Source organism: Melanerpes formicivorus, unplaced genomic scaffold (assembly GCF_026170545.1).
Source record: "Melanerpes formicivorus ecotype bairdi unplaced genomic scaffold, bMelFor1.0.p_v2 SCAF_291, whole genome shotgun sequence".
Taxonomy (NCBI): domain Eukaryota; kingdom Metazoa; phylum Chordata; class Aves; order Piciformes; family Picidae; genus Melanerpes; species Melanerpes formicivorus.
In genome coordinates, this window is record NW_027142643.1 from 182132 (window position 1) to 207942 (window position 25811).

The following is a 25811-nucleotide window of genomic DNA, read 5'->3' on the forward strand; positions in this document are numbered from 1 at the left end:
GCTGCCTCAGATTCTCCTCATAGGGCTGGTGCTCCAAACCCCTCACCAGCTTTCTTCCCCTTCTCTGGACAAGATCACTTCAAGATCTCAAAGGTCTTTTCCAACCTGGTCTATTCTATTCTATTCTATTCTATTCTATCCTATCCTATCCTATCGTATCCTATCCTATCGTATCCTATCCTATCGTATCCTATCCTATCCTATCCTATCCTATCCTATCCTATCCATACCCTCTTGGGTCTATCAGGGTTTCCTCTGAGCCTCCTCTTCTCCAGGCTAATCAACTCCAGCTCCCTCAAATTCTCCTCATAGAGCTGGTGCTCCAAACCCCTCACCAGCTTTCCTGCCCTTCTCTGCACACGGTGACTTCAAGATCTCAAAGGTCTTTTCCAACCTGGTTACTTCTGGTCTAGTCTATTCTTTTCTATTCTGTTGTGTTCCATGCTATTCTATTCTATTCTGCTCTGTTCTTCCCTCCCATTCAGTACTACCTCCCAGGTAGTTCCCATTCATTCTAGTTAGTCAAGTCTAGTCTAGTCTAAACCATTCTATTCTATTCTATTCTATTCTATTCTATTCATTCCCTCTTTGTACTATCACTACATTACCTGTGAGAAGAGACCACCCCCAGCCTCTCCACAATGTCCTTTCAGGGAGCTGTGAAGAGCAGAGAGATTCCCCCCTCTGCCTCCTCTTCTCCAAACTAACCATCCACAGCTCCCTCAGTCCATCTCCATCACATTAGTTCACCAGGCCGTTCCCCAGCTTCCCTGCCCTCCTCTGCACTGGCTCCTACACCTCCACAACTCTCCTCTATTGAGGTGCTAATGTGGCTCAAGGCCTCAACCAACCTGGCCTTGACCACCTCCATGGAGGGACTTACAGGTCCTGTAGAATGCTTGAACCCAAGCACCAGCACCAAGTGCCTGCATCCCGCTCCTCATCTTCATGGTGGGGATGGCCTTGAGGAACTCTGGGTCCAGGCAGTTTTTGCTGGAAGATGGGAAAAAAACAACTTTGGAGAATGAGGAAGTGAGATGGATGGAGGCCTGCCTAGCCTGGCTTGTGATGCGGAGCCCACTGCCACATCCACTCCCCCGGCCCCTGCTCTTACCCAGCTTCTTCTTGGCATCCTCAAAGGCTTGCTCAAAGCAGAGCCTGGCATCGCATTGGAGAACTGGAAGGGGAAGGACTGGCTGCCATCAGATTTGGTGGTGCTGAGCTCCACCTTGTAGGGGGAAGGCCATGCTGATGGAAAGGGATTGCTTCTTGCGCTGCTATCCTGGTGCTGGTTACCTGGGAGAAGACACCAATGCCCACTTGCTTACAACCTCCCTTCAGGCAGGTCAAGACAGCAATAAGGGTTTCCTCTGAGCCTCCTCTTCTCCAGGCTAATCAACTCCAGCTCCCTCAAATTCTCCTCACAGGGCTGGTGCTCCAAACACCTCACCAGCTTTCTTGCCCTTCTCTGCACACGGTGACTTCAAGATCTCAAAGGTCTTTTCCAACCTGGTCTATTCTATTCTATTCTATTCTATTCTATTCTATTCTATTCTATTCTATTCTATTCTATTCTATTCTATTCTATTCTATCCTATCCTATCCTATCCTATCCTATCCCATCCTATCCTATCCATTCCCTCTCGGGTCTATCAGGGATTCCTCTGAGCCTCCTCTTCTCCAGGCTAATCAACTCCAGCTCCCTCAAATTTTCCTCATAGAGCTGGTGCTCCAAACCCCTCACCAGCTTTCCTGCCCTTCTCTGCACACAGTGACTTCAAGATCTCAAAGGTCTTTTCCAACCTGGTTACTTCTAGTCTAGTCTATTCTTTTCTATTCTGTTGTCTTCCATTCTATTCTTTTCTATTCTGTTGTGTTCCATGCTATTCTATTCTATTCTGCTCTGCTCCGTTCATTCCCTCCCATTCACTACTACCTCCCAGGTAGTTCCCATTCATTCTAGTTAGTCAAGTCTAGTCTAGTCTAAACCATTCTATTCTATTCTATTCTATTCATTCCCTCTTTGTACTATCACTACATTACCTGTGAGAAGAGACCACCGCCAGCCTCTCCACAATGTCCTTTCAGGGAGCTGTGAAGAGCAGTGAGGTTCCTCCTCTGCCTCCTCTTCTCCAAACTAACCATCCACAGCTCCCTCAGTCCATCTCCATCACATTAGTTCACCAGGCCCTTCCCCAGCTTCCCTGCCCTCCTCTGCACCGGCTCCTGAACCTCCACATCTCTCCTCTATTGAGGTTCTAAGGTGGCTCAAGGCCTCAACCATCCTGGCCTTGACCACCTCAAGGGAGGGACTTGCAGGTCCTGTAGGATGCTTGAACCCAAGCACCAGCACAAAGTACCTGCATCCCGCTCCTCATCTTCATGGTGGGGATGGCCTTGAGGAACTCTGGGTCCAGGCAGTTTTTGCTGGAAGCTGGGAAAAAAACAACTTTGAAGAATGAGGAAATGAGATGGATGGAGGCCTGCCTAGCCTGGCTTGTGATGCTGAGCCCACTGCCACATCCACTCCCCCGGTCCCTGCTCTTACCCAGCTTCTTCTTGGCATCCTCAAAGCCTTCTCCGAGCTGAGCAGGGCATTGGGCTTGGGGAACTCGAAGGGGAAGGAGTGGGTGCCAACAGCTTAGGTAGTGCTAAGGTTCACTTTTTGGGGGAAGGCAATGCTGAAGGACAGAGATTGGCTCTTATGCTGCTATCCTGGTGCTGGTGACCTGGGACGAGACACCAGCCCCCACCTGGTTACAACCCAAATTCGGGCAGTTCTAGACAGCAATAAGGGGCTCCTCTGAACCTCCTCTTCTCTCAGCTAATCAACCCCAGCTCCCTCAGATTCTCCTCATAGAGCTGCTGTTCCAAACCCCTCACCAGATTTCTTGCCCTCGTCTGGACACGGTGACTTCATGATCTCAAAGGTCCTTGCCAACCTAGTTAGCTCTATTCTAGTCTAGTCTAGTCTAGACTACTCTGCTCTATGGTATTCATTCACTCTTGGTTCTATCAGTTCATAACCTGTGAGAAGAGACCACCCCCAACATCTCCACAATGTCCTTTCAGGGAGCTGTGAAGAGCAGTGAGGTTCCCCCTCTGCCTCCTCTTCTCCAAACTAACCATCCACAGCTCCCTTAGTCGATCCCCACCAGATTTGTTCTCCAGGCCCTTCCCCACCTTCCCTGCCCTCCTCTGCACCGGCTCCTGCACCTCCACAACTCTCCTCTATTGAGGTGCCTACGTGGCTCAAGGTCTCAACCAACCTGGCCTTGACCACCTCCAGGAAGGGACTTGCAGGTCCTGTAGGATGCTTGAACCCAAGCACCAGCACCAAGTACCTGCATCCCGCTCCTCATCTTCATGGTGGGGATGGCCTTGAGGAACTCTGGGTCCAGGCAGTTTTTGCTGGAAGATGGGAAAAAAAACCACATTGGAGAATGAGGAAGTGAGATGGATGGAGGCCTGCCTAGCCTGGCTTGTGATGCTGAGCCTACTGCCACATCCACTCCCCCGGCCCCTGCTCTTACCCAGCTTCTTTTTGGCATCCTCAAAGGCTTCTCCGAGCTGAGCAGGGCATTGGGCTTGGGGAACTGGAAGGGGAAGGACTGGATGCCATCAGATTTGGTGGTGCTGAGATCCACCTTGTAGGGGGAAGGCCATGCTGTAGGACAGGGATTGCTTCTTGCGCTGCTATCCTGGTGCTGGTTACCTGGGACAAGACACCAATGCCCACCTGCCTATAATCTCCATTCGGGTAGTTCTGGACAGCAATAAGGGGCTCCTCAGAGCCTCCTCTTCTCCAGGCTAATCAACCCCAGCTCTCTCAGAGTCTCCTCATAGGGCTGGTGCCCCAAACCCCTCACCAGCTTTCAACCCCTTCTCTGGACAAGATCATTTCAAGATCTCAAAGGTCTTTTCCAACCTGGTCTATTCTACTCTGTTCTATTCCATCCTATTCCATCCTATTCCATTCTATCCTATCCTATCCGATCCATTCCCTCTTGGTTCTATCACTTCATTTCCTCTAAGAAACCACCCCCAGCCTCTCCACAATGTCCTTTCAGGGAGCTGTGAAGAGCAGTGAGGTTCCTCCTCTGCCTCCTCTTCTCCAAACTAACCATCCACAGCTCCCTCAGTCAATCCCCATCAGATTTGTTCTCCAGGCCCTTCCCCAGCTTACTTGCTCTCCTCTGCACTGGCTGTGGCCTCGCCAGAGCTGAGTCCCAGGGGACAATCCCCTCCCTGCTCCTGCTAGACACAGCATTGCTGATCCCAGCCAGGAGGCCTTTGGCGCTCTTGGGCACACTGCTGGCTCATATTCAGCTGCTTGTCCATTAGCACCCCCAGGTTCCTTTCTACTAGGCAGCTTTCAGGCCACACTACCCCAAGCCTGGAGTCTTGGCCCACCTGGTGACAACCTCCCTTGGGGCAGTTCTAGACAGCAATAAGGGGCTCCTCTGAGCCTCCTCTTCTCCAGGCTAATCAACCCCAGCTCCCTCAGATTCTCCTCATAGGGCTGGTGCTCCAAACCCCTCACCAGCTTTCCTGCCCTTCTCTGGACAAGATGACTTCAAGATCTCAAAGGTCTTTTCCAACCTGCTCTACTCTACTCTACTCTACTCTACTCTACTCTACTCTACTCTACTCTACTCTACTCTACTCTATTCATTCCCTCTTGGTTCTATCACTTCATTACCTGTAAGAAACCTCCCACAACCTCTCCACAATGTCCTTTCAGGGAGCTGTGAAGAGCAGTGAGGTTCCCCCTCTGCCTCCTCTTCTCCAAACTAACCATCCACAGCTCCCTCAGTCCATCTCCATCACATTAGTTCACCAGGCCCTTCCCCAGCATCCCTGCCCTCCTCTGCACCGGCTCCTGAACCTCCACATCTCTCCTCTATTGAGGTTCTAAGGTGGCTCAAGGCCTCACCCAACCTGGCCTTGACCACCCCCAGGAAGGGACTTGCAGGTCCTGTAGGATGCTTGAACCCAAGCACCAGCACCAAGTGCCTGCATCCCGCTCCTCATCTTCATGGTGGGGATGGCCTTGAGGAACTCTGGGTCCAGGCAGTTTTTGCTGGAAGATGGGAAAAAAAACCACATTGGAGAATGAGGAAGTGAGATGGATGGAGGCCTGCCTAGCCTGGCTTGTGATGCTGAGCCTACTGCCACATCCACTCCCCCAGTACCTGCTCTTATCCAGCTTCTTTTTGGCATCCTCAAAGGCTTCTCCGAGCTGAGCAGGGCATTGGGCTTGGGGAACTGGAAGGGGAAGGACTGGATGCCATCAGATTTGGTGGTGCTGAGATCCACCTTGTAGGGGGAAGGCCATGCTGCAGGACAGGGATTGCTTCTTGCGCTGCTATCCTGGTGCTGGTTACCTGGGACAAGACACCAATGCCCACCTGCCTATAATCTCCATTCGGGTAGTTCTGGACAGCAATAAGGGGCTCCTCAGAGCCTCCTCTTCTCCAGGCTAATCAACCCCAGCTCTCTCAGAGTCTCCTCACAGGGCTGGTGCCCCAAACCCCTCACCAGCTTTCAACCCCTTCTCTGGACACGATCACTTCAAGATCTCAAAGGTCTTTTCCAACCTGGTCTATTCTACTCCGTTCTATTCCATCCTATTCCATTCTATCCTATCCTATCCGATCCATTCCCTCTTGGTTCTATCACTTCATTTCCTCTAAGAAACCACCCCCAGCCTCTCCACAATGTCCTTTCAGGGAGCTGTGAAGAGCAGTGAGGTTCCTCCTCTGCCTCCTCTTCTCCAAACTAACCATCCACAGCTCCCTCAGTCCACCTCCATCACATTAGTTCACCAGGCCCTTCCCCAGCTTCCCTGCCCTCCTCTGCACCCGCTCCACCACCTCCACATCTCTCCTCTTTTGACATTCTAAGGTGGCTCAAGGCCTCACCCAACCTGGCCTTGACCACCTCCAGGAGGGACTTGCAGGTCCTGTAGGATGCTTGAACCCAGGCATCAGCACCAAGTACCTGCATCCCGCTCCTCATCTTCATGGTGGGGATGGCCTTGAGGAACTCTGGGTCCAGGCAGATTTTGCTGGAAGCTGGGAAAAAAACAACTTTGGAGGATGAGGAAGTGAGATGGATGGAGGCCTGCCTAGCCTGGCTTGTGATGCTGAGCCCACTGCCACATCCACTCCCCCGGCCCCTGCTCTTACCCAGCTTCTTCTTGGCATCCTCAAAGGCTTGCTCAAAGCAGAGCCTGGCATCGCATTGGAGAACTTGAAGGGGAAGGACTGGCTGCCATCAGATTTGGTGGTGCTGAGCTCCACCTTGTAGGGGGAAGGCCATGCTGAAGGAAAGGGATTGCTTTCTGTGCTGCTATCCTGGTGCTGGTTACCTGGGAGAAGACACCAATGCCCACTTGCTTACAACCTCCCTTCAGGCAGGTCAAGACAGCAATAAGGGTTTCCTCTGAGCCTCCTCTTCTCCAGGCTAATCAACTCCAGCTCCCTCAAATTCTCCTCACAGGGCTGGTGCTCCAAACACCTCACCAGCTTTCTTGCCCTTCTCTGCACACGGTGACTTCAAGATCTCAAAGGTCTTTTCCAACCTGGTCTCGTCTATTCTATTCTATTCTATTCTATTCTATTCTATTCTATTCTATTCTATTCTATTCTATCCTATCCTATCCTATCCTATCCATTCCCTCTCGGGTCTATCAGGGATTCCTCTGAGCCTCCTCTTCTCCAGGCTAATCAACTCCAGCTCCCTCAAATTTTCCTCATAGAGCTGGTGCTCCAAACCCCTCACCAGCTTTCCTGCCCTTCTCTGCACACAGTGACTTCAAGATCTCAAAGGTCTTTTCCAACCTGGTTACTTCTAGTCTAGTCTATTCTTTTCTATTCTGTTGTCTTCCATTCTATTCTTTTCTATTCTGTTGTGTTCCATGCTATTCTATTCTATTCTGCTCTGCTCCGTTCATTCCCTCCCATTCAGTACTACCTCCCAGGTAGTTCCCATTCATTCTACTTAGTCAAGTCTAGTCTAGTCTAAACCATTCTATTCTATTCTATTCTATTCTATTCTATTCTATAATATTCTATTCTATTCATTCCCTCTTTGTACTATCACTACATCATCTGTGAGAGGAGACAACCCCCAGCCTCTCCACAACGTCCTTTCAGGGAGCTGGGAAGTGCAGTGAGGTTCCCCCTCTGCCTCCTCTTCTCCAAACTAACCATCCACAGCTCCCTCAGTCCATCTCCATCACATTAGTTCACCAGGCCCTTCCCCAGCTTCCCTGCCCTCCTCTGCACCGGCTCCTGAACCTCCACATCTCTCCTCTATTGAGGTTCTAAGGTGGCTCAAGGCCTCAACCATCCTGGCCTTGACCACCTCAAGGGAGGGACTTGCAGGTCCTGTAGGATGCTTGAACCCAAGCACCAGCACAAAGTACCTGCATCCCGCTCCTCATCTTCATGGTGGGGATGGCCTTGAGGAACTCTGGGTCCAGGCAGTTTTTGCTGGAAGCTGGGAAAAAAACAACTTTGAAGAATGAGGAAATGAGATGGATGGAGGCCTGCCTAGCCTGGCTTGTGATGCTGAGCCCACTGCCACATCCACTCCCCCGGCCCCTGCTCTTACCCAGCTTCTTCTTGGCATCCGCAAAGGCTTCTCCGAGCTGAGCAGGGCATTGGGCTTGGGGAACTGGAAGGGGAAGGAGTGGGTGCCAACAGCTTAGGTAGAGCTGAGATGCACCTGGTTGGGGGAAGGCCATGCTGAAGGACAGGGATTGCATCTTGTGCTGCTATCCTGGTGCTGGTTACCTGCGAGAAGACACCAATGCCCACCTGGCTATAATCTCCCTTCGGGTAGTTCTGAACAGCAATAAGGGGCTCCTCTGAGCCTCCTCTTCTCCAGGCTAATCAAGCCCAGCTCCCTCAGATTCTCCTCATAGAGCTGCTGTTCCAAACCCCTCACCACATTTCTTGCCCTCCTCTGGACATGGTGACTTCATGATCTCAAAGGTCCTTGCCAACCTAGTTAGCTCTATTCTAGTCTAGTCTAGTCTAGACTACTCTACTCTATTCTATTCATTCACTCTTGGTTCTATCAGTTCATAACCTGTGAGAAGAGACCACCCCCAACATCTCCACAACGTCCTTTCAGGTAGCTGTGAAGAGCAGTGAGGTCCCTCCTCCACCTCCTCTTCTCCAAACTAACCATCCACAGCTCCCTCAGTCAATCCCCATCAGATTTATTCTCCTCCTCTTCTCTCGGCTAAGAACCCCCAGCTCCCTCAGTCTCTGCTCAAGGGCCTGTGCTCTGAAGTCCTCACCAGCTCTCTTGCCCTTATCGAGACACATTGATTTCATGATCTCAAAGGTCTTTTTCAATCTGGTTAGTTCTGGTCTAGTCTAAACCATTCTATTCTATTGTATTAATTCCCTCTTCGTCCTATCACTTCATTACCTGTGAGAAGAGACCACCCCCAAGCTCTCCACAGTGTCCTTTCAGGGAGCTCTGAAGTGCAGTGAGGTTCCCCCTCTGCCTCCTCTTCTCCAAACTAACCATCCACAGCTCCCTCAGTCGATCCCCACCAGATTTGTTCTCCAGGCCCTTCCCCAGCTTCCCTGCCCTCCTCTGCACCGGCTCCTGCACCTCCACAACTCTCCTCTATTGAGGTGCCTACGTGGCTCAAGGTCTCAACCAACCTGGCCTTGACCACCCCCAGGAAGGGACTTGCAGGTCCTGTAGGATGCTTGAACCCAAGCACCAGCACCAAGTACCTGCATCCCGCTCCTCATCTTCATGGTGGGGATGGCCTTGAGGAACTCTGGGTCCAGGCAGTTTTTGCTGGAAGATGGGAAAAAAAACCACATTGGAGAATGAGGAAGTGAGATGGATGGAGGCCTGCCTAGCCTGGCTTGTGATGCTGAGCCTACTGCCACATCCACTCCCCCGGCCCCTGCTCTTACCCAGCTTCTTTTTGGCATCCTCAAAGGCTTCTCCGAGCTGAGCAGGGCATTGGGCTTGGGGAACTGGAAGGGGAAGGACTGGATGCCATCAGATTTGGTGGTGCTGAGATCCACCTTGTAGGGGGAAGGCCATGCTGTAGGACAGGGATTGCTTCTTGCGCTGCTATCCTGGTGCTGGTTACCTGGGACAAGACACCAATGCCCACCTGCCTATAATCTCCATTCGGGTAGTTCTGGACAGCAATAAGGGGCTCCTCAGAGCCTCCTCTTCTGCAGGCTAATCAACCCCAGCTCCCTCAGAGTCTCCTCATAGGGCTGGTGCCCCAAACCCCTCACCAGCTTTCAACCCCTTGTCTGGACAAGATCACTTCAAGATCTCAAAGGTCTTTTCCAACCTGGTCTATTCTACTCCGTTCTATTCCATCCTATTCCATCCTATTCCATTCTATCCTATCCTATCCGATCCATTCCCTCTTGGTTCTATCACTTCATTTCCTCTAAGAAACCACCCCCAGCCTCTCCACAATGTCCTTTCAGGGAGCTGTGAAGAGCAGTGAGGTTCCTCCTCTGCCTCCTCTTCTCCAAACTAACCATCCACAGCTCCCTCAGTCCATCTCCATCACATTAGTTCACCAGGCCCTTCCCCAGCTTCCCTGCCCTCCTCTGCACCAGCTCCACCACCACCACATCTCTCCTCTTTTGACATTCTAAGGTGGCTCAAGGCCTCACCCAACCTGGCCTTGACCACCTCCAGGAGGGACTTGCAGGTCCTGTAGGATGCTTGAACCCAGGCATCAGCACCAAGTACCTGCATCCCGCTCCTCATCTTCATGGTGGGGATGGCCTTGAGGAACTCTGGGTCCAGGCAGATTTTGCTGGAAGCTGGGAAAAAAACAACTTTGGAGGATGAGGAAGTGAGATGGATGGAGGCCTGCCTAGCCTGGCTTGTGATGCTGAGCCCACTGCCACATCCACTCCCCCGGCCCCTGCTCTTACCCAGCTTCTTCTTGGCATCCTCAAAGGCTTGCTCAAAGCAGAGCCTGGCATCGCATTGGAGAACTTGAAGGGGAAGGACTGGCTGCCATCAGATTTGGTGGTGCTGAGCTCCACCTTGTAGGGGGAAGGCCATGCTGAAGGAAAGGGATTGCTTTCTGTGCTGCTATCCTGGTGCTGGTTACCTGGGAGAAGACACCAATGCCCACTTGCTTACAACCTCCCTTCAGGCAGGTCAAGACAGCAATAAGGGTTTCCTCTGAGCCTCCTCTTCTCCAGGCTAATCAACTCCAGCTCCCTCAAATTCTCCTCACAGGGCTGGTGCTCCAAACACCTCACCAGCTTTCTTGCCCTTCTCTGCACACAGTGACTTCAAGATCTCAAAGGTCTTTTCCAACCTGGTCTATTCTATTCTATTCTATCCTATCCTATCCTATCCTATCCTATCCTATCCTATCCATTCCCTCTCGGGTCTATCAGGGATTCCTCTGAGCCTCCTCTTCTCCAGGCTAATCAACTCCAGCTCCCTCAAATTTTCCTCATAGAGCTGGTGCTCCAAACCCCTCACCAGCTTTCCTGCCCTTCTCTGCACACAGTGACTTCAAGATCTCAAAGGTCTTTTCCAACCTGGGTACTTCTAGTCTAGTCTATTCTTTTCTATTCTGTTGTCTTCCATTCTATTCTTTTCTATTCTGTTGTGTTCCATGCTATTCTATTCTATTCTGCTCTGCTCCGTTCATTCCCTCCCATTCAGTACTACCTCCCAGGTAGTTCCCATTCATTCTAGTTAGTCAAGTCTAGTCTAGTCTAAACCATTCTATTCTATTCTATTCTATTCTATTCTATTCTATTCTATTCTATTCTATTCTATTCTATTCTATAATATTCTATAATATTCTATTCTATTCATTCCCTCTTTGTACTATCACTACATCATCTGTGAGAGGAGACAACCCCCAGCCTCTCCACAACGTCCTTTCAGGGAGCTGGGAAGTGCAGTGAGGTTCCCCCTCTGCCTCCTCTTCTCCAAACTAACCATCCACAGCTCCCTCAGTCCATCTCCATCACATTAGTTCACCAGGCCCTTCCCCAGCTTCCCTGCCCTCCTCTGCACCGGCTCCTGAACCTCCACATCTCTCCTCTATTGAGGTTCTAAGGTGGCTCAAGGCCTCAACCATCCTGGCCTTGACCACCTCAAGGGAGGGACTTGCAGGTCCTGTAGGATGCTTGAACCCAAGCACCAGCACAAAGTGCCTGCATCCCGCTCCTCATCTTCATGGTGGGGATGGCCTTGAGGAACTCTGGGTCCAGGCAGTTTTTGCTGGAAGCTGGGAAAAAAACAACTTTGGAGAATGAGGAAGTGAGATGGATGGAGGCCTGCCTATCCTGGCTTGTGATGCTGAGCCCACTGCCACATCCACTCCCCCAGCCCCTGCTCTTACCCAGCTTCTTCTTGGCATCCGCAAAGGCTTCTCCGAGCTGAGCAGGGCATTGGGCTTGGGGAACTCGAAGGGGAAGGAGTGGGTCCCAATAGCTTAGGTAGTGCTAAGGTTCACTTTTTGGGGGAAGGCAATGCTGAAGGACAGAGATTGGCTCTTATGCTGCTATCCTGGTGCTGGTTACCTGGGACGAGACACCAGCCCCCACCTGGTTACAACCCAAATTCGGGCAGTTCTAGACAGCAATAAGGGGCTCCTCTGAACCTCCTCTTCTCTCAGCTAATCAACCCCAGCTCCCTCAGATTCTCCTCATAGAGCTGGTGTTCCAAACCCCTCACCAGATTTCTTGCCCTCCTCTGGACACGGTGACTTCATGATCTCAAAGGTCCTTGCCAACCTAGTTAGCTCTAGTCTAGTCTAGTCTAGTCTAGACTACTCTACTCTATGCTATTCATTCACTCTTGGTTCTATCAGTTCATAACCTGTGAGAAGAGACCACCCCCAAGCTCTCCACAGTGTCCTTTCAGGGAGCTGTGAAGAGCAGTGAGGTTCCCCCTCTGCCTCCTCTTCTCCAAACTAACCATCCACAGCTCCCTCAGTCCATCTCCATCACATTAGTTCACCAGGCCCTTCCCCAGCATCCCTGCCCTCCTCTGCACCAGCTCCACCACCTCCACATCTCTCCTCTATTGAGGTTCTAAGGTGGCTCAAGGCCTCACCCAACCTGGCCTTGACCACCCCCAGGAAGGGACTTGCAGGTCCTGTAGGATGCTTGAACCCAAGCACCAGCACCAAGTGCCTGCATCCCGCTCCTCATCTTCATGGTGGGGATGGCCTTGAGGAACTCTGGGTCCAGGCAGTTTTTGCTGGAAGATGGGAAAAAAACCACATTGGAGAATGAGGAAGTGAGATGGATGGAGGCCTGCCTAGCCTGGCTTGTGATGCTGAGCCCACTGCCACATCCACTCCCCCGGCCCCTGCTCTTACCCAGCTTCTTCTTGGCATCCTCAAAGGCTTGCTCAAAGCAGAGCCTGGCATCGCATTGGGGAACTCGAAGGGGAAGGACTGGCTGCCATCAGATTTGGTGGTGCTGAGCTCCACCTTGTAGGGGGAAGGCCATGCTGAAGGAAAGGGATTGCTTTCTGTGCTGCTATCCTGGTGCTGGTTACCTGGGAGAAGACACCAATGCCCACTTGCTTACAACCTCCCTTCAGGCAGGTCAAGACAGCAATAAGGGTTTCCTCTGAGCCTCCTCTTCTCCAAGCTAATCAACTCCAGCTCCCTCAAATTCTCCTCACAGGGCTGGTGCTCCAAACACCTCACCAGCTTTCTTGCCCTTCTCTGCACACGGTGACTTCAAGATCTCAAAGGTCTTTTCCAACCTGGTCTGGTCTATTCTATTCTATTCTATTCTATTCTATTCTATTCTATTCTATCCTATCCTATCCTATCCTATCCTATCCTATCCTATCCATTCCCTCTCGGGTCTATCAGGGATTCCTCTGAGCCTCCTCTTCTCCAGGCTAATCAACTCCAGCTCCCTCAAATTTTCCTCATAGAGCTGGTGCTCCAAACACCTCACCAGCTTTCCTGCCCTTCTCTGCACACAGTGACTTCAAGATCTCAAAGGTCTTTTCCAACCTGGTTACTTCTAGTCTAGTCTATTCTTTTCTATTCTGTTGTCTTCCATTCTATTCTTTTCTATTCTGTTGTGTTCCATGCTATTCTATTCTATTCTGCTCTGCTCCGTTCATTCCCTCCCATTCAGTTCTACCTCCCAGGTAGTTCCCATTCATTCTAGTTAGTCAAGTCTAGTCTAGTCTAAACCATTCTATTCTATTGTATTGTATTGTATTGTATTGTATTGTATTGTATTCTATTCTATTCTATTCTATTCTATTCATTCCCTCTTTGTACTATCACTACATCATCTGTGAGAGGAGACAACCCCCAGCCTCTCCACAACGTCCTTTCAGGGAGCTGGGAAGTGCAGTGAGGTTCCCCCTCTGCCTCCTCTTCTCCAAACTAACCATCCACAGCTCCCTCAGTCCATCTCCATCACATTAGTTCACCAGACCCTTCCCCAGCTTCCCTGCCCTCCTCTGCACCGGCTCCTGAACCTCCACATCTCTCCTCCATTGAGGTTCTAAGGTGGCTCAAGGCCTCAACCAACCTGGCCTTGACCACCTCCAGGAGGGACTTACAGGTCCTGTAGGATGCTTGAACCCAAGCACCAGCACCAAGTGCCTGCATCCCGCTCCTCATCTTCATGGTGGGGATGGCCTTGAGGAACTCTGGGTCCAGGCAGTTTTTGCTGGAAGATGGGAAAAAAAAACCACATTGGAGAATGAGGAAGTGAGATGGATGGAGGCCTGCCTATCCTGGCTTGTGATGCTGAGCCTACTGCCACATCCACTCCCCCAGTACCTGCTCTTACCCAGCTTCTTTTTGGCATCCTCAAAGGCTTCTCCGAGCTGAGCAGGGCATTGGGCTTGGGGAACTGGAAGGGGAAGGACTGGATGCCATCAGATTTGGTGGTGCTGAGCTCCACCTTGTAGGGGGAAGGCCATGCTGCAGGACAGGGATTGCTTCTTGCGCTGCTATCCTGGTGCTGGTTACCTGGGACAAGACACCAATGCCCACCTGCCTATAATCTCCATTCGGGTAGTTCTGGACAGCAATAAGGGGCTCCTCAGAGCCTCCTCTTCTCCAGGCTAATCAACCCCAGCTCTCTCAGAGTCTCCTCACAGGGCTGGTGCCCCAAACCCCTCACCAGCTTTCAACCCCTTCTCTGGACAAGATCACTTCAAGATCTCAAAGGTCTTTTCCAACCTGGTCTATTCTACTCCGTTCTATTCCATCCTATTCCATTCTATCCTATCCTATCCAATCCATTCCCTCTTGGTTCTATCACTTCATTTCCTCTAAGAAACCACCCCCAGCCTCTCCACAACGTCCTTTCAGGGAGCTGTGAAGAGCAGTGAGGTTCCTCCTCTGCCTCCTCTTCTCCAAACTAACCATCCACAGCTCCCTCAGTCCATCTCCATCACATTAGTTCACCAGGCCCTTCCCCAGCTTCCCTGCCCTCCTCTGCACTGGCTCCTGCACCTCCAGATCTCTCCTCTATTGAGGTTCTAAGGTGGCTCAAGGCCTCTACCATCCTGGCCTTGACCACCTCCAGGAGGGACTTGCAGGTCCTGTAGGATGCTTGAACCCAGGCATCAGCACCAAGTGCCTGCATCCCGCTCCTCATCTTCATGGTGGGGATGGCCTTGAGGAACTCTGGGTCCAGGCAGTTTTTGCTGGAAGATGGGAAAAAAAACAACTTTGGAGAATGAGGAAATGAGATGGATGGAGGCCTGCCTAGCCTGGCTTGTGATGCTGAGCCCACTGCCACATCCACTCCCCCGGTCCCTGCTCTTACCCAGCTTCTCCCTGGCACCCTCAAAGACTTGCTCCGAGCGGAGCTGGGCATCAGGCTTGGGAAACCCGAAGACAATGGCCTCAGTGCCATCAGATTTGGTGGTGCTGAGCTCCACCTCACTGGGGGGAAGGTCATGCTGAAGGACAGAGTTTGCTTCTCCTCCAGCTCCCGATATATGGCAGCCATCTGGTCCTTGATCACATCATGCAGGCTCTGAGGAGGGGGACAACATTTCAGGCCTCAGGGATGGGCTACAACCAGCCACATGCCTGGTTAGGACCCCATCCATCCCCCTGCATCCTTCAGAAGCTGTCCAACCCCACTTTGGCTTTCAGGCTGGTGGGATCTTGGGGGTCTGAGTGCACACTCGTGGCCTTCAGCCCTTTCAGAGGTTCTCTCTCTCCCAGAGGACATCCTGGTAAGGGTGCCAGGGGCCAGCGTCATGGCCACCACACGACACTGCCCTCATCCATCCCCAGGCATCCTTCAGAGGCTGCCCCAATCCTCCTCTGGCATTGGGGTTGGTGATCTCTGAGCACTGGGTTTATGCTGGGATGGGACACTCCAGCAGGCAGGGGCAGACCTTTGACAATGTCCCACTTCCTCCAGGGGCAGCTTCCAGAGCGGTTTGTCCTTGCTGGCGGTGTCGATCACGCTGGCCGACGTGTGCCTGGGAAGCAGAGGGAGGCTTGGCTGAGCTGCACTCACATCCCAAACGCCTTCAAAGTCCATCCCAAGCGGTGAGGACCACCCTAAGGAGCTGGTGGGTGCCCTCCCTCCCCCAGGTGGCACTCACAGGCTCATGGAGCTGCGGCGCAGGGACCCCGCCTTGCGCTTCAGCGGGGTGCAGACCAGCAGGTCGGTGAAGAGGAAGAAGGAGCTCTCCTTCTTCCCACCCACTGCCTTCTGCAGAGCAGCAGGAGGCACTAAGGGGTTAGTACCCAGCCCCTGCCACTACTGGAAGTGCAACCCAGCCTCACTTTCCCCAGGCGTGGCTTTGGCCTGAAGTAGGATGGGGACATGGGTGCCATGGCCACAAAGGCAAAGTCACAGAGCTCCACTCACAGGGAAGCATCAAGGCCATGGCAACATCAGGCATGGGCACAGTAGGACTTCCACAGGTTTCACCTGGAGCCTCCCTATCCACCCCCAACCCAGGGTACCTCTAGGTTCTTCCCTGACTGCTCCCAAACTCATCTTGTCTTCCCCCACACTTGGGGAATTTTATATTGTCCACAGCCTTCTGTCATCCATCCACCTGTCCATCCTTCTGTCCATCCATCCATCCATCCATCCATCCATCCATCCATCCATCCATCCATCCATCCACCCACCAACCCATCCACTCTTCTATCTTGTCTATCCATCTATGCATCCATCCATGCATCCATCCATCATTCCATTCTTCTGTCCATCCTTCCTTCCATCCATCCATCCATCCATCCACCCATCCATCCACCCATCCTTCTGTCCACCAATCCATCCATCTCTCCATTCTTACACCCATCCATCCCTGCTCAAGTGCCCTTGTGGCTCTCTGTTGGATTCTCTCCATCAGCTCTCTGTCTCTCTTGCACTGGGGAGCCCAGAACTGGACACAGGATTGCAGCTGTGGTCTCCCCAGGGCAGAGCAGAAGAGCAGAAGAACCTCCCTGGCCCTGCTGGCCACACTTCTCTTGCTGCACCCGAGGATCCCATTGGCTCTCTTGGCCACAAGGGCACATTGCTGTCCCCTGCAGCACTTGCTGCCCACCAGCACTCCAAGGTCTTTCTCCATGGAGCTGCTCTCCAGCAGGGCAGCCTCTAACCTCTCCTGGTGCCTGCTGTTACTCCTCCCCATCAGCGATGCCATGGCACCCCCAAGCAAGCCCCAACTGTGCTGCCCTGGCTGCTGGGGATGGAAACCAGCTCCATGCAGGAGAGGTTTGCCAAAGAAACCAGCCTTGCAGCTTTGGCCACCACCAGCGTGGTCTTTGTAACCTCCCAAGGGGCCACCAGCTCCTGAGAGATCATCATCACCTTGCATGGATGCCTCCAATGTATCACTGCAAGTGTTCAAGGAGAGGTTGGATGGTGCTTTGCAGAGCCTGATCTACTGGAAGATGTCCCTGCCCATGGCAGAGGGGTTGGACTTAGGTCATCAGTGCCAAGTGGTGTCCCTCAGGGGTCTGTACTGGGACCTGTGCTCTTTCAATTTTTTTAGCAATGACAGAGAGAGGGAGATTGAGGCACCATCAGCAGTGTGCAGGTGGCACCAAGCTGAGTGGGGCTGTGGATCCACCAGAGGGACAGGATGGCATCCAGAGGGGCCTGGACAGGCTGGAGAGGTGAAGCCCAGGTGAACCTCAGGAGGTTCCACAAGAGCAAGTGCAGGGCTCTGCCCCTGGGCTGGAACAATCCTCACTAGCAATACAGACTGGGGGAGGAGGGCAGAGAAAGCAGCCCTGAGGGAAAGGACCTGGAGGTGCTGGCGGGGGAGAAGCTGGCCAGGAGCAGGCAGTGTGAGCTTGCAGCACAGAAGGCCAAGGGCAGCCTGGGCTGCATCCAAAGCAGCGCTGGCAGCAGAGCCAGAGAGGTGATTCTGCCACTTTGCTCTGCTCCGGGGAGACCTCACCTGGAGTGCTGTGTGCAGCTCTGGAGCCCTCAGCACAGCCTGACCCAGCTGGGAAGTCATGGCAGCACGACCTTGGGGGCCACATCTGGTGCATTCCTGGTGGGATTTAGGATGTTTGGATCCAGCAGGGTAGATGCTGTGGATCAAACCCTGGACCACTTCACCCAGCAGCCTCTCTTGGGCAACGGCTCAGAGCTAGCAGGAAAAGCAGGTCCTCTGCAAGGCTGGGTGGGAAGCTCTGCTGGGAAAGCCCTTTCCCATGGGAAGGGCAGGGAGGGTGCCCTCAGCAATCTGCAAGGAATGCAGGATGGGGAAAGTCTTCTGAACCTCCTTGACACCTCCCCAGCCTGACCTGTGCGAGATGCCAGTGCCCTTCAAGGATGCTGGAAGGATCATGGAGATGATCAGTGAGGACAGGACCCACCTGGAGTGGCTTCAAACATCTCCATCCAAGCTGGCAAACCTCCACCCCAAGGATGAGGTTGCTCAAGCTGATGGTAGATATCTCATGGAGACCCAAGTCAGAAGAGCCAAACCCTTCCTGAGGCCCCTAACCCACTTCACCTGCCCTACGGTGGCCCAGCTCCTCCATCAGGAGAAGGGCTGGGCTGTGCCACACATCCCACCCACTATGAAACTAGGGGAGCAAGGAGCAGATGGGCAAGAAGAGCACAGAGACAGCTTCCACCTCAGCACACAGGGAGAGCAGGCAGGGCTTGCTCATGTACCATCTGGCTTGGATGGAAGATCATGCTCCAAGGTAGTCCTTGCCCTCGGTAGCCACCATGCTACGCGCCACCAGGCCACACCATGATGGATCCAAGCACCTGGTGCCAGCTGAGATGGGGAGCTGGGGGCATCTGGAGCCCTGTGACTCTCTCCCCAGAAAGCCAGATCCCCCTGGTTGCACCGTGCCAGGACATATCCCATGGGCAAGGGTTTGGGCCTTCCATTCATGCCCACCATGGCCTCCATTCATGCCCACCCAGTCCCTCCAGTGGGGAACCACTGACCCCCAGCACGGCTGTCCCCTCCAACCAGCCTCCTGTCCCACCTCAGAGGAGGGCACAGCCCAAGGGACAGCCTCCACCCACGCCAAGATCATCAGGGGCACCACCAGACCCTAAACCCTGCCTGGATAAGCCCCAGAGCTGGGCTCCTCTTGCACCCCCAAGCCAACATCTGCACTAGGAGCAGCCTCAAAGGGTCCTTCCCTCCTGCAACAACATCTGGTAGAGCATCTCTGGGTCCACCATGGGAAAAGCCTGGCTGGGGGTTGGGATTGAGGTCCTCAGGGCCATGCCCAGCAGATGTCCTGCAGACACTGCTTTCTAGGGAGCAGAGCAGAGCTCTGCTCCTCTCGGTGTTTCCACTTGCAGACATGTGGTTGGACAACCCACACCTAAGCCAAGCCTGACCTAAGTCTCCAGGGCACTGATCACCATCAACCTGAAACACCTTCATTAACATCTCAAACGTGGGGTGGGCCCTGGGGCCAGGTTGCTCCAGGGGGAGCTTTGGAACCAGCTTAGTGAAAACAATGTACAACCCAGGACTGGAGAAGAAGCCTCAGCCCATGGCTGAAGATGGTAAAGTTGAGCAGAGAATGGGGGGGGGGCATGGGTACTGGGGGTGTAAAGGGTCTCCCACCATGGCAGGGTCATCAGCAACCAGGAGATGAGGTTGCCGAAGAGAGCTTTGGGAGGGGGCTGGCGTCAAGCACTGGAAGGGGCTTGTGGACACACCACCTGCCAGGTGACAACCCACCAGGAACGTTCCAGGCTTCGTTTGGGGGGACAGATGTGACCCCTACACCCCACTGCTGCCACCACTGCCACCCTGATGCCCACCGCCCCCCACCAGCCCGCGCTGCCACCCCTTCCCAACCCACTCCTGTGCCACCTCGGTGCTGGCAGGGGACCCACAGCTTGAGGGCTGCGACTTGGGGGGGACGGGGGGACGGGGCCAAGCAAGGGAGGGCTACACACCACGAGGCATTTGGGGCGGGGGGAGGGGAGGCAAGGGGAGGGGAGGGAGTCACCTCCCCCGGCCCTGCCACCTTACCTGCATCAAGGTGCGCAAGGACTCCACGTAGGACTGCTGGCTGTCCAGCAGCGTCATGATGACGTGTTTCCTCGTGTCCTACCCGGGAAGGAAGGGGGGACAGAAGGACAAGATGAGGGTTTGGGGGGCGGGGTGGGGGGTGGTGACACGACGGCACGACGGAGAGGAGCAACCTAGTGGCCGTCGCTGGCTCGCTCGGGGCGGCTGCGAGGTCCGGGAGGCGGCCGGCTGGCCTCCAGCTCCCCCCTCTGCTCCCTCTCCAGCCCGATGGAGGAATCCGGGAGGATTAGCAAGTACATGACACCGAGCGTACAGACACTGCCTGCTTTCCTCCTCGGCAGCGTCAGCAGCCCGCCCCGGAGCTCACAGCCCTACACGGCTCGGGCCCGACGCCCTCCGGCTCTCCGCGGGCGCCTTGGCTCGGAGCGCTCCCCTAGGAATTCACCTCCCGCCCCAGCACCCCGGCGCCGGGATGCGGACCCCTAGCCAGGGGATTCGCGGGGTGCTGGAGCGGGATGGAGAGGGGCTGAGGGAGGGGATGGTTTGTCAGCCCTTGGGAAGCAGGTGGCTCGGGGTCTTGGTGCTGAGGCTTGGAGACCCACCTTGAGTGCAGCACCCAAGGGCAGAGCAGCCTAGGGGGAAGATGCTCCAGAGCACAGGCTCTAAGACACCCCAAAAGTGTGGGGCGCAGAGATGCTCCAAAGACTCTGAATGTAGACATGCCCCAAAAGTGTTGCGTGTGAGATGCTCCACAGACCCTGAGGGCTGTGAGACACCCCAAAAATCTGCATGTGGATCTGCTCCACAGACCCTGAGGGCTGTGAGACACCCCAAAAGTATGGAGTAAAACCATGCCCCAGAGACCCTAGGTGTGAGATCCCCCAAAAGCTCTGGGCGCAGAAATGCTCCAAAGGCCTTGGCTTCAGAGACACCTCAAGGGTTTGGATGGTGTGGCTTCTCCAGAGACCCTGGATGTGACACCCCAAATGTTTTGGGTGCAGAGGGCCTCTGCTGACCCTAGCAAAGGAGACGATGGTCCCAAGAGCTGGGTACGTGTGGTGGTTTAGGCTGGGTGCCGGCCCGGATGCCACTGCACAGGCCACACCTGGGATGTTCCCAAAGGGGGCCCACAACACACACAACTCCCAAATGGCATCTGCTGACCCTTAGACCCTACACCTTTTCTACCTCACAGGAACTGCCTTGGCCTCATCAGGAGAAGCAGGCAGCTTCTTTGCTCCCACTCCACCTGGCCACAAACGACACGGCAAAGACTCCCACTCTTTCACTAACACAGGCAAAAGCCAACCAGACTTCTGAACCCACCTGAAGACTGAGGAATCACACTGGAAGATGCTCCAAGGAATTTCCCCTCGCTCCCCAGCAAGCCCCAGGCAGGCTGTGAGAGTAGGGTTCTCCTCCAGACGCCGCTGCCAGTGCCATGCCAGCCTCTTGTGGCTCCTGTGAAAAAGGCAGGAGCATCAACAACAGCTGCTGCTCACACAGGCACAAAGCTGTCCCCCAAGTGGGAGATTTTGCTCTTAAACTTATGAACAGAGACTTCTGAGCCCCCCCCACCATGTCTTCCTGCTCAGGCGTCCGAGTGACCTGTGCTCTGGCTTTGGGGGACCTTTGCTAGAAGGTGGAGAGGACCCTGGCTCCTGCTCTCCTCCCAGTGCATACTCAGCCTGGCCATGCACCGTCAGCACAGCACCTGAGAGAGGACGTTTTGCCTCACAGGCTCCTCTTCTGTCCCCTCTGCCTTTTCCAGCCTGTCTGTCCCAAGAGGGAGGACAGCAGCAGCAGAAAGGGAGCTCCTCTTTCCCACCCTACGTGCGGGAAGACGAGAGGCCTACAGCAAATGCTGACAAGAAACTGGCTACAGCATCCCCCGGATGGGCCTGAGGAGCTCTGGTACCTCAGGGGTTGTCAAGAGAACTGTCCCCAGTGTCTTGTGTGGGCACAAAGAGAAAACATTTGCCCTTACAGTTCTAAATCCACTTGCAGGCTCCTGATGGTTTTCCCGCTCATCTGATAAAACTCCATAAAGGACTCTTTAGCTGTCTTCTCAAAGGCCAGTTGCCGCTCGGTCTCCTTCTGCCTTCTCCGGGCCCTCTCCAGCTCCTGCTCCAGAGCTTGACTCTTCTGCTCCAGCTTTATAATCTTTAAGGAGCTGGAGGCTTCAAGCAGTTTCAGGGCATTGCCTGCAGATGCCTCCAACTAAAAGAGAAGAGGTAGCCTTTTACAGCTTCCCCCCATGGCACCAAAGCCACCAGGCTGCCCAAGAAAGCAGATGCCCAAGAGAAGACACCTCACAGACGGGGCCACAGCCACACACATCCCACGGGAACATAACTCACCTGCTCAATCTTCTTCAGAAGCTTCATCTCTCTTCTCCGTGCCTGTGCCTTCTGCTCACACTGCTTCCTTTCAAGAGTCACAAGCAGCCCTTGCAGCTCCTGATTCCTGGCTGCGAGCTGCTGGCGTGCCTGGGACTCCAGCTGCAGCTCCATGGTCAATTTGCCTATCTGAAGTGGGGAAAAAGCAGCCTGCCTTAGGCACAGGGGTCTGATGCCTACTGTCACTCACCTGTCCTTCTTGGCCATTCAGAAGCCTGACAGCTCTTAGAGCAAATGGCTGATGAGACACAGGCAAGCAAAAGAGGACTTTCCTTCCCCCAAAGGCTGCTGCCAGGCAACTCGGCACCAGCCGAGCGCAGGCACCCGGAGAGGAAAAACCTTGTGAGGCAACAGCCAAGCCCAGAGACGCCTGGGAGTGCCTGGGGTGCAATATGGCATCATGGCCACGGCGGCTGGACAGTGGTGGAGCAGAAGTGAGGCTCCAAAGAGCATAGCTGCCTCACTCCTGCCCACCCAGATGCTGCCCCCAGGCTACTGCTTTGCCCCTCAGAGACTTTGCATACCTTGTCCCTATCTTCCTTCAGCTCTTCTTTCAGGCCACTGCAGGCACAGGCAGAAGCACTGGAGGTTTCTGTTAGCTGCAGGCGACTGAGGGCAGGCTCAGGGTGTCCTGGCAGCTGTCCCCCTCTTCTCTAGGGAAACAAGAAATGTCATTGCTTATTAATGAAGGTGTCTCTATCCAGGCACATCAAGAACTGTCTCAGCCTGTCCTCCCAGGGGTACAGCTGCAGCCCCAATCATCTTTGTGGTCCTCCCCTGGAGCTGCTTGAGCAGCTCCATGTCTGATTTGTGCTGGCAGAATCCTTTCCCTTCACCCGCTGCTGCTGCCCACACTGCTTCTGGTGCACTCCAGGATGCCACTGGCTCTCTGCGCTGCAAGTGCGCATAACCAGCGCCTCCCAGACACCAACCACTGACCGCAGCTCTGCAGTCTGTCTAGACAATTCCTTCCCCACCCACTGGGCCACCCCTAGAAAGCCAGGTCTCTTCACTCTACAGACAAGGATGTTGTGTGGGACAGCGTCAAATGCTCTGCATGAGCCCAGGGCGCTGACAGTAGATACACAGACACACACGTACAGAGGCAGCAGTGTGTCTCAAGGCTTGCCCAAACCTTCTGCAGCACCACCACCCCCACAACAAATCTGGGCAGTGCTCCCCTCTCCTCTTCATCTACTCTCTCGGCCTCACACGCAAAGGCATCGCTCACCTGGCCTTCTTGGCCACCCTGCTGCAAGTTGCTCAGCTGCTGGCGGAGGGAGAGGTTCTCCTCTTTCAGCTGAGCCACTTGGTGCTGCAGCACTGCTGCCTTCTTCATCCTATCAGCTTGCTCTTCCTCTTGCTTCTTTTGCTGAGCTTCCAGCTCCTTCGCCATCCTCTTCAGCGCTCTTTTTGCCTTCCCCAAAGCCTCTGTCTTTTCCTGGAGTGCTTTATGCAGCTGGCTCACCTCACCCTCCAGCCTGCTCACATTTATGTTTACATTCTCCCCATGGAGTTGAAGCAGGCCCTTGCTGACTGCATTCCTGTCCACGATGCCCTCACTCAACCTCTCTTCAATCTGAGACAACTGCTCTACATGTCTCTGCAACTTGGCAGCCTGCTCAGACATCCACAGCTGGGCACGGTGCGGGTGGAGCTCTGTGGCGCACTCCTCTACAGGAAAACCATGTAGTTTGGGAATCAGAGTGAGCTTGGACAGCCCCATGATGCCTCCAGTGCCTTCCCAATCACCTGGCTTCCAGAGGCACCCTTAGCAGACACACACACCGCAAAGCCTTGAGATCCCAGCCAGCCCCCTACCAACACGCAGCTGGTTTCCAGCTTGGGAATGTGGTTTCCTGCAGCACACAGACCTGTCCCACGTGCCAGGGAGATGTCGCCAGGTGCTCAGGAACCAGCCCCAAAGGAAGCAGTGTCTACAGAATCCTGCTCTCCTTGGACCGTGCCTAGCAGAGCATCTTTGCCCAGCATCATCAGCACCCCCACACCACCCTTCCCGGTCTCCCAGCTCCACAGCAACCTACCGAGAGGGCATCTGACAGCCTCGTCCCCACGGCCTCCTTGCGGCTGCACAGCGCTGCCTGCTGCGCTCACAGCAGGGGCAGCCTTCGTCTCTCCAGCAGCTCCCGCTGCACACAGAGCCCAGCTCGGAGCAACCTCTGCCCTCTTCCCCTGCTCCCGGGGCTCCACAGCCCGTGCTCTGCAGCTGTCAGGAGAGAAAACACAGCCCCGTGGAGGCCCGACCACGGCCCTGCTCACAGACCCTTCTCACCCGCCCGGCCCAGAGGGAGCTCCTGCAGAGGAGGAGGAGCCACAAGCCGCGGGGCAGGACGAGAGCCCCGGAGGCTGCCACCCAGCGCCTGCCTGCCTCTGCCCCAGCCCCACTACCTGCGCTGCTTGTGCTGGCTGCTGCTGGCATGCTCCTGGCCCTCAGGCTGCAGCTCATCTCTGCCGCTCCCACAGGGCATGGGGCTCACCCGGGCCGTCCTGCGCCGCAGGAACCTCAGGACCCTCTTCATGGTGATCGGCAGCAGCACACGGGCAGCTTGCTGTGGGCTCTGCCACCACCACAGCCACCACTGCCACTCCTCCCACTCCCACACCACCAGACCCACGCAGAACAAACCTCACCACCACCACCAAACCACAACCACTCCACCAAACCACACCACCAGGACCTCTCCACCAAACCACACCTCCACAACCACTCCACCAAACCACACCTCCACAACCACTCCACCAAACCCAAACACCTGAACCACTCCACCAAAAACACACCACCACCAACTCACCACCACACCTACAGCACCAAAGCCACCAAACCCACACCACCAAAACCACTCCACCAGACCCACACCACCTAAACCACTCCACCAAAACCAAAGACCAGAACCACTCCACCAAACCCAAAGACCCAAAACCACTCCTCTGAACCCAGACAACCAAAACCACAGTCCCAGAACCACACCAGAAGAACCAAACCACCAAAGCACACCACCAACGCACTCGCCTAGCACACAGCACCGCCAGGTACCGAGTACACAGACGGTTGCCAAGGTGCCACAATTCAGGAACCCAGCTGTGACATCAGCAGGACCCTGGCTGAGGCCAGCAGCAGAGGCCAGTGGCTCAACCCAGCTCCTTCCTCGGCCCTTTGCGCTGTCCCTGGAGCCCTGCCGATGCCTCTCAGAGCATCCCCCCACACCTCGGCATCCCTTCCGGCACGCCCTGCACCGTCGGTGTTCTGCCATTTTGGGGGGGGGCTCCTCAGGAGCCTTTTGCCATAGCTTTCACCAGCCTGAACAACCCAACTCTCTCAGCCTGTCCACACAGTAGTCCTCAACTCATTCCTGTCTTCTCCTCTGGAGCAGCCTCCACAGGTCCCTGTACAAGTGGCAGCAGTTACTGACTCATCCCAGCTCAGGGGTGTCACAGCCGAGGAGATCCAGGCCTGATGGAGAGCACTTTGCAGCTCTTGGCACTGGTGCTGCTAAGGAAGGAGCTGGAGGTCTCCCTTTGGAGCTGCAGGGCAGCCACTGCCCTGTATGGGCACGTAGGAAGCGCTGCAGGAAGGCAAAGAGATTTCTGAGGCTAATGCTGCCATTGAACAGCCTCTGATCACCTTCATGGCCTACTCCAGCCCTGCTCCAGCAGCTCCTGTGCCGAGACCCCCAGAGCAGGAGCCAGCACTGCAGCTGGGGTCTCAGCAGAGCGGAGCAGAGCAGAGCAGAAGGGCAGAATCCAGGGCTGTAGCCCAGGACAGGCTTGGCTTTAAAGGAGGTTGTGTCACTGGTGGAGGGAGGTCAAGGGGAAGGGAGGCCAGGGAGCATTTGCTGGGGGTTAGGAGAGGAAATGGTGAACTGCTGTGACCGGGTTTGTGCAAGCTGGGTTTCCTCAGCTGCA

At 54.5% G+C, this 25811-nt stretch overlaps 1 protein-coding gene across 1 annotated transcript; it reads right to left on the reverse strand.

Moving 5' to 3' along the window:
- Positions 1 to 14816: 14816 nt before the first annotated feature.
- LOC137458878 (centrosomal protein of 131 kDa-like) lies at positions 14817 to 24389 on the reverse strand. Its single transcript, XM_068170178.1, has 10 exons — positions 24297 to 24389; positions 23933 to 24114; positions 23119 to 23561; positions 22412 to 22540; positions 21849 to 22016; positions 21476 to 21708; positions 20815 to 20949; positions 19489 to 19566; positions 15394 to 15480; positions 14817 to 15023 (listed from the first exon to the last, which is right to left on the reverse strand). Exons 1-8 carry the CDS (start codon positions 24374 to 24376, stop codon positions 19542 to 19544), a joined length of 1395 nt encoding a protein of 464 aa, XP_068026279.1. The 5' UTR covers positions 24377 to 24389; the 3' UTR covers positions 14817 to 15023; positions 15394 to 15480; positions 19489 to 19541.
- Positions 24390 to 25811: the final 1422 nt, after the last annotated feature.

What these genes read in the sequence shown, in the direction of transcription:
- LOC137458878 (XM_068170178.1), bottom strand. Translation starts at nt 24,376, where the DNA reads ATGCCCTGTGGGAGCGGCAGAGATGAGCTGCAGCCTGAGGGCCAGGAG. An exon ending in GGCTGTCAGATGCCCTCTCG is followed by an intron (nt 23,562 to 23,932) that starts GTAGGTTGCTGT and finishes GTTTTCCTGTAG; the next exon opens with AGGAGTGCGCCACAGAGCTC. An exon ending in TGTGATTCCTCAGTCTTCAG is followed by an intron (nt 19,567 to 20,814) that starts GTGGGTTCAGAA and finishes CTTCCCGGGTAG; the next exon opens with GACACGAGGAAACACGTCAT.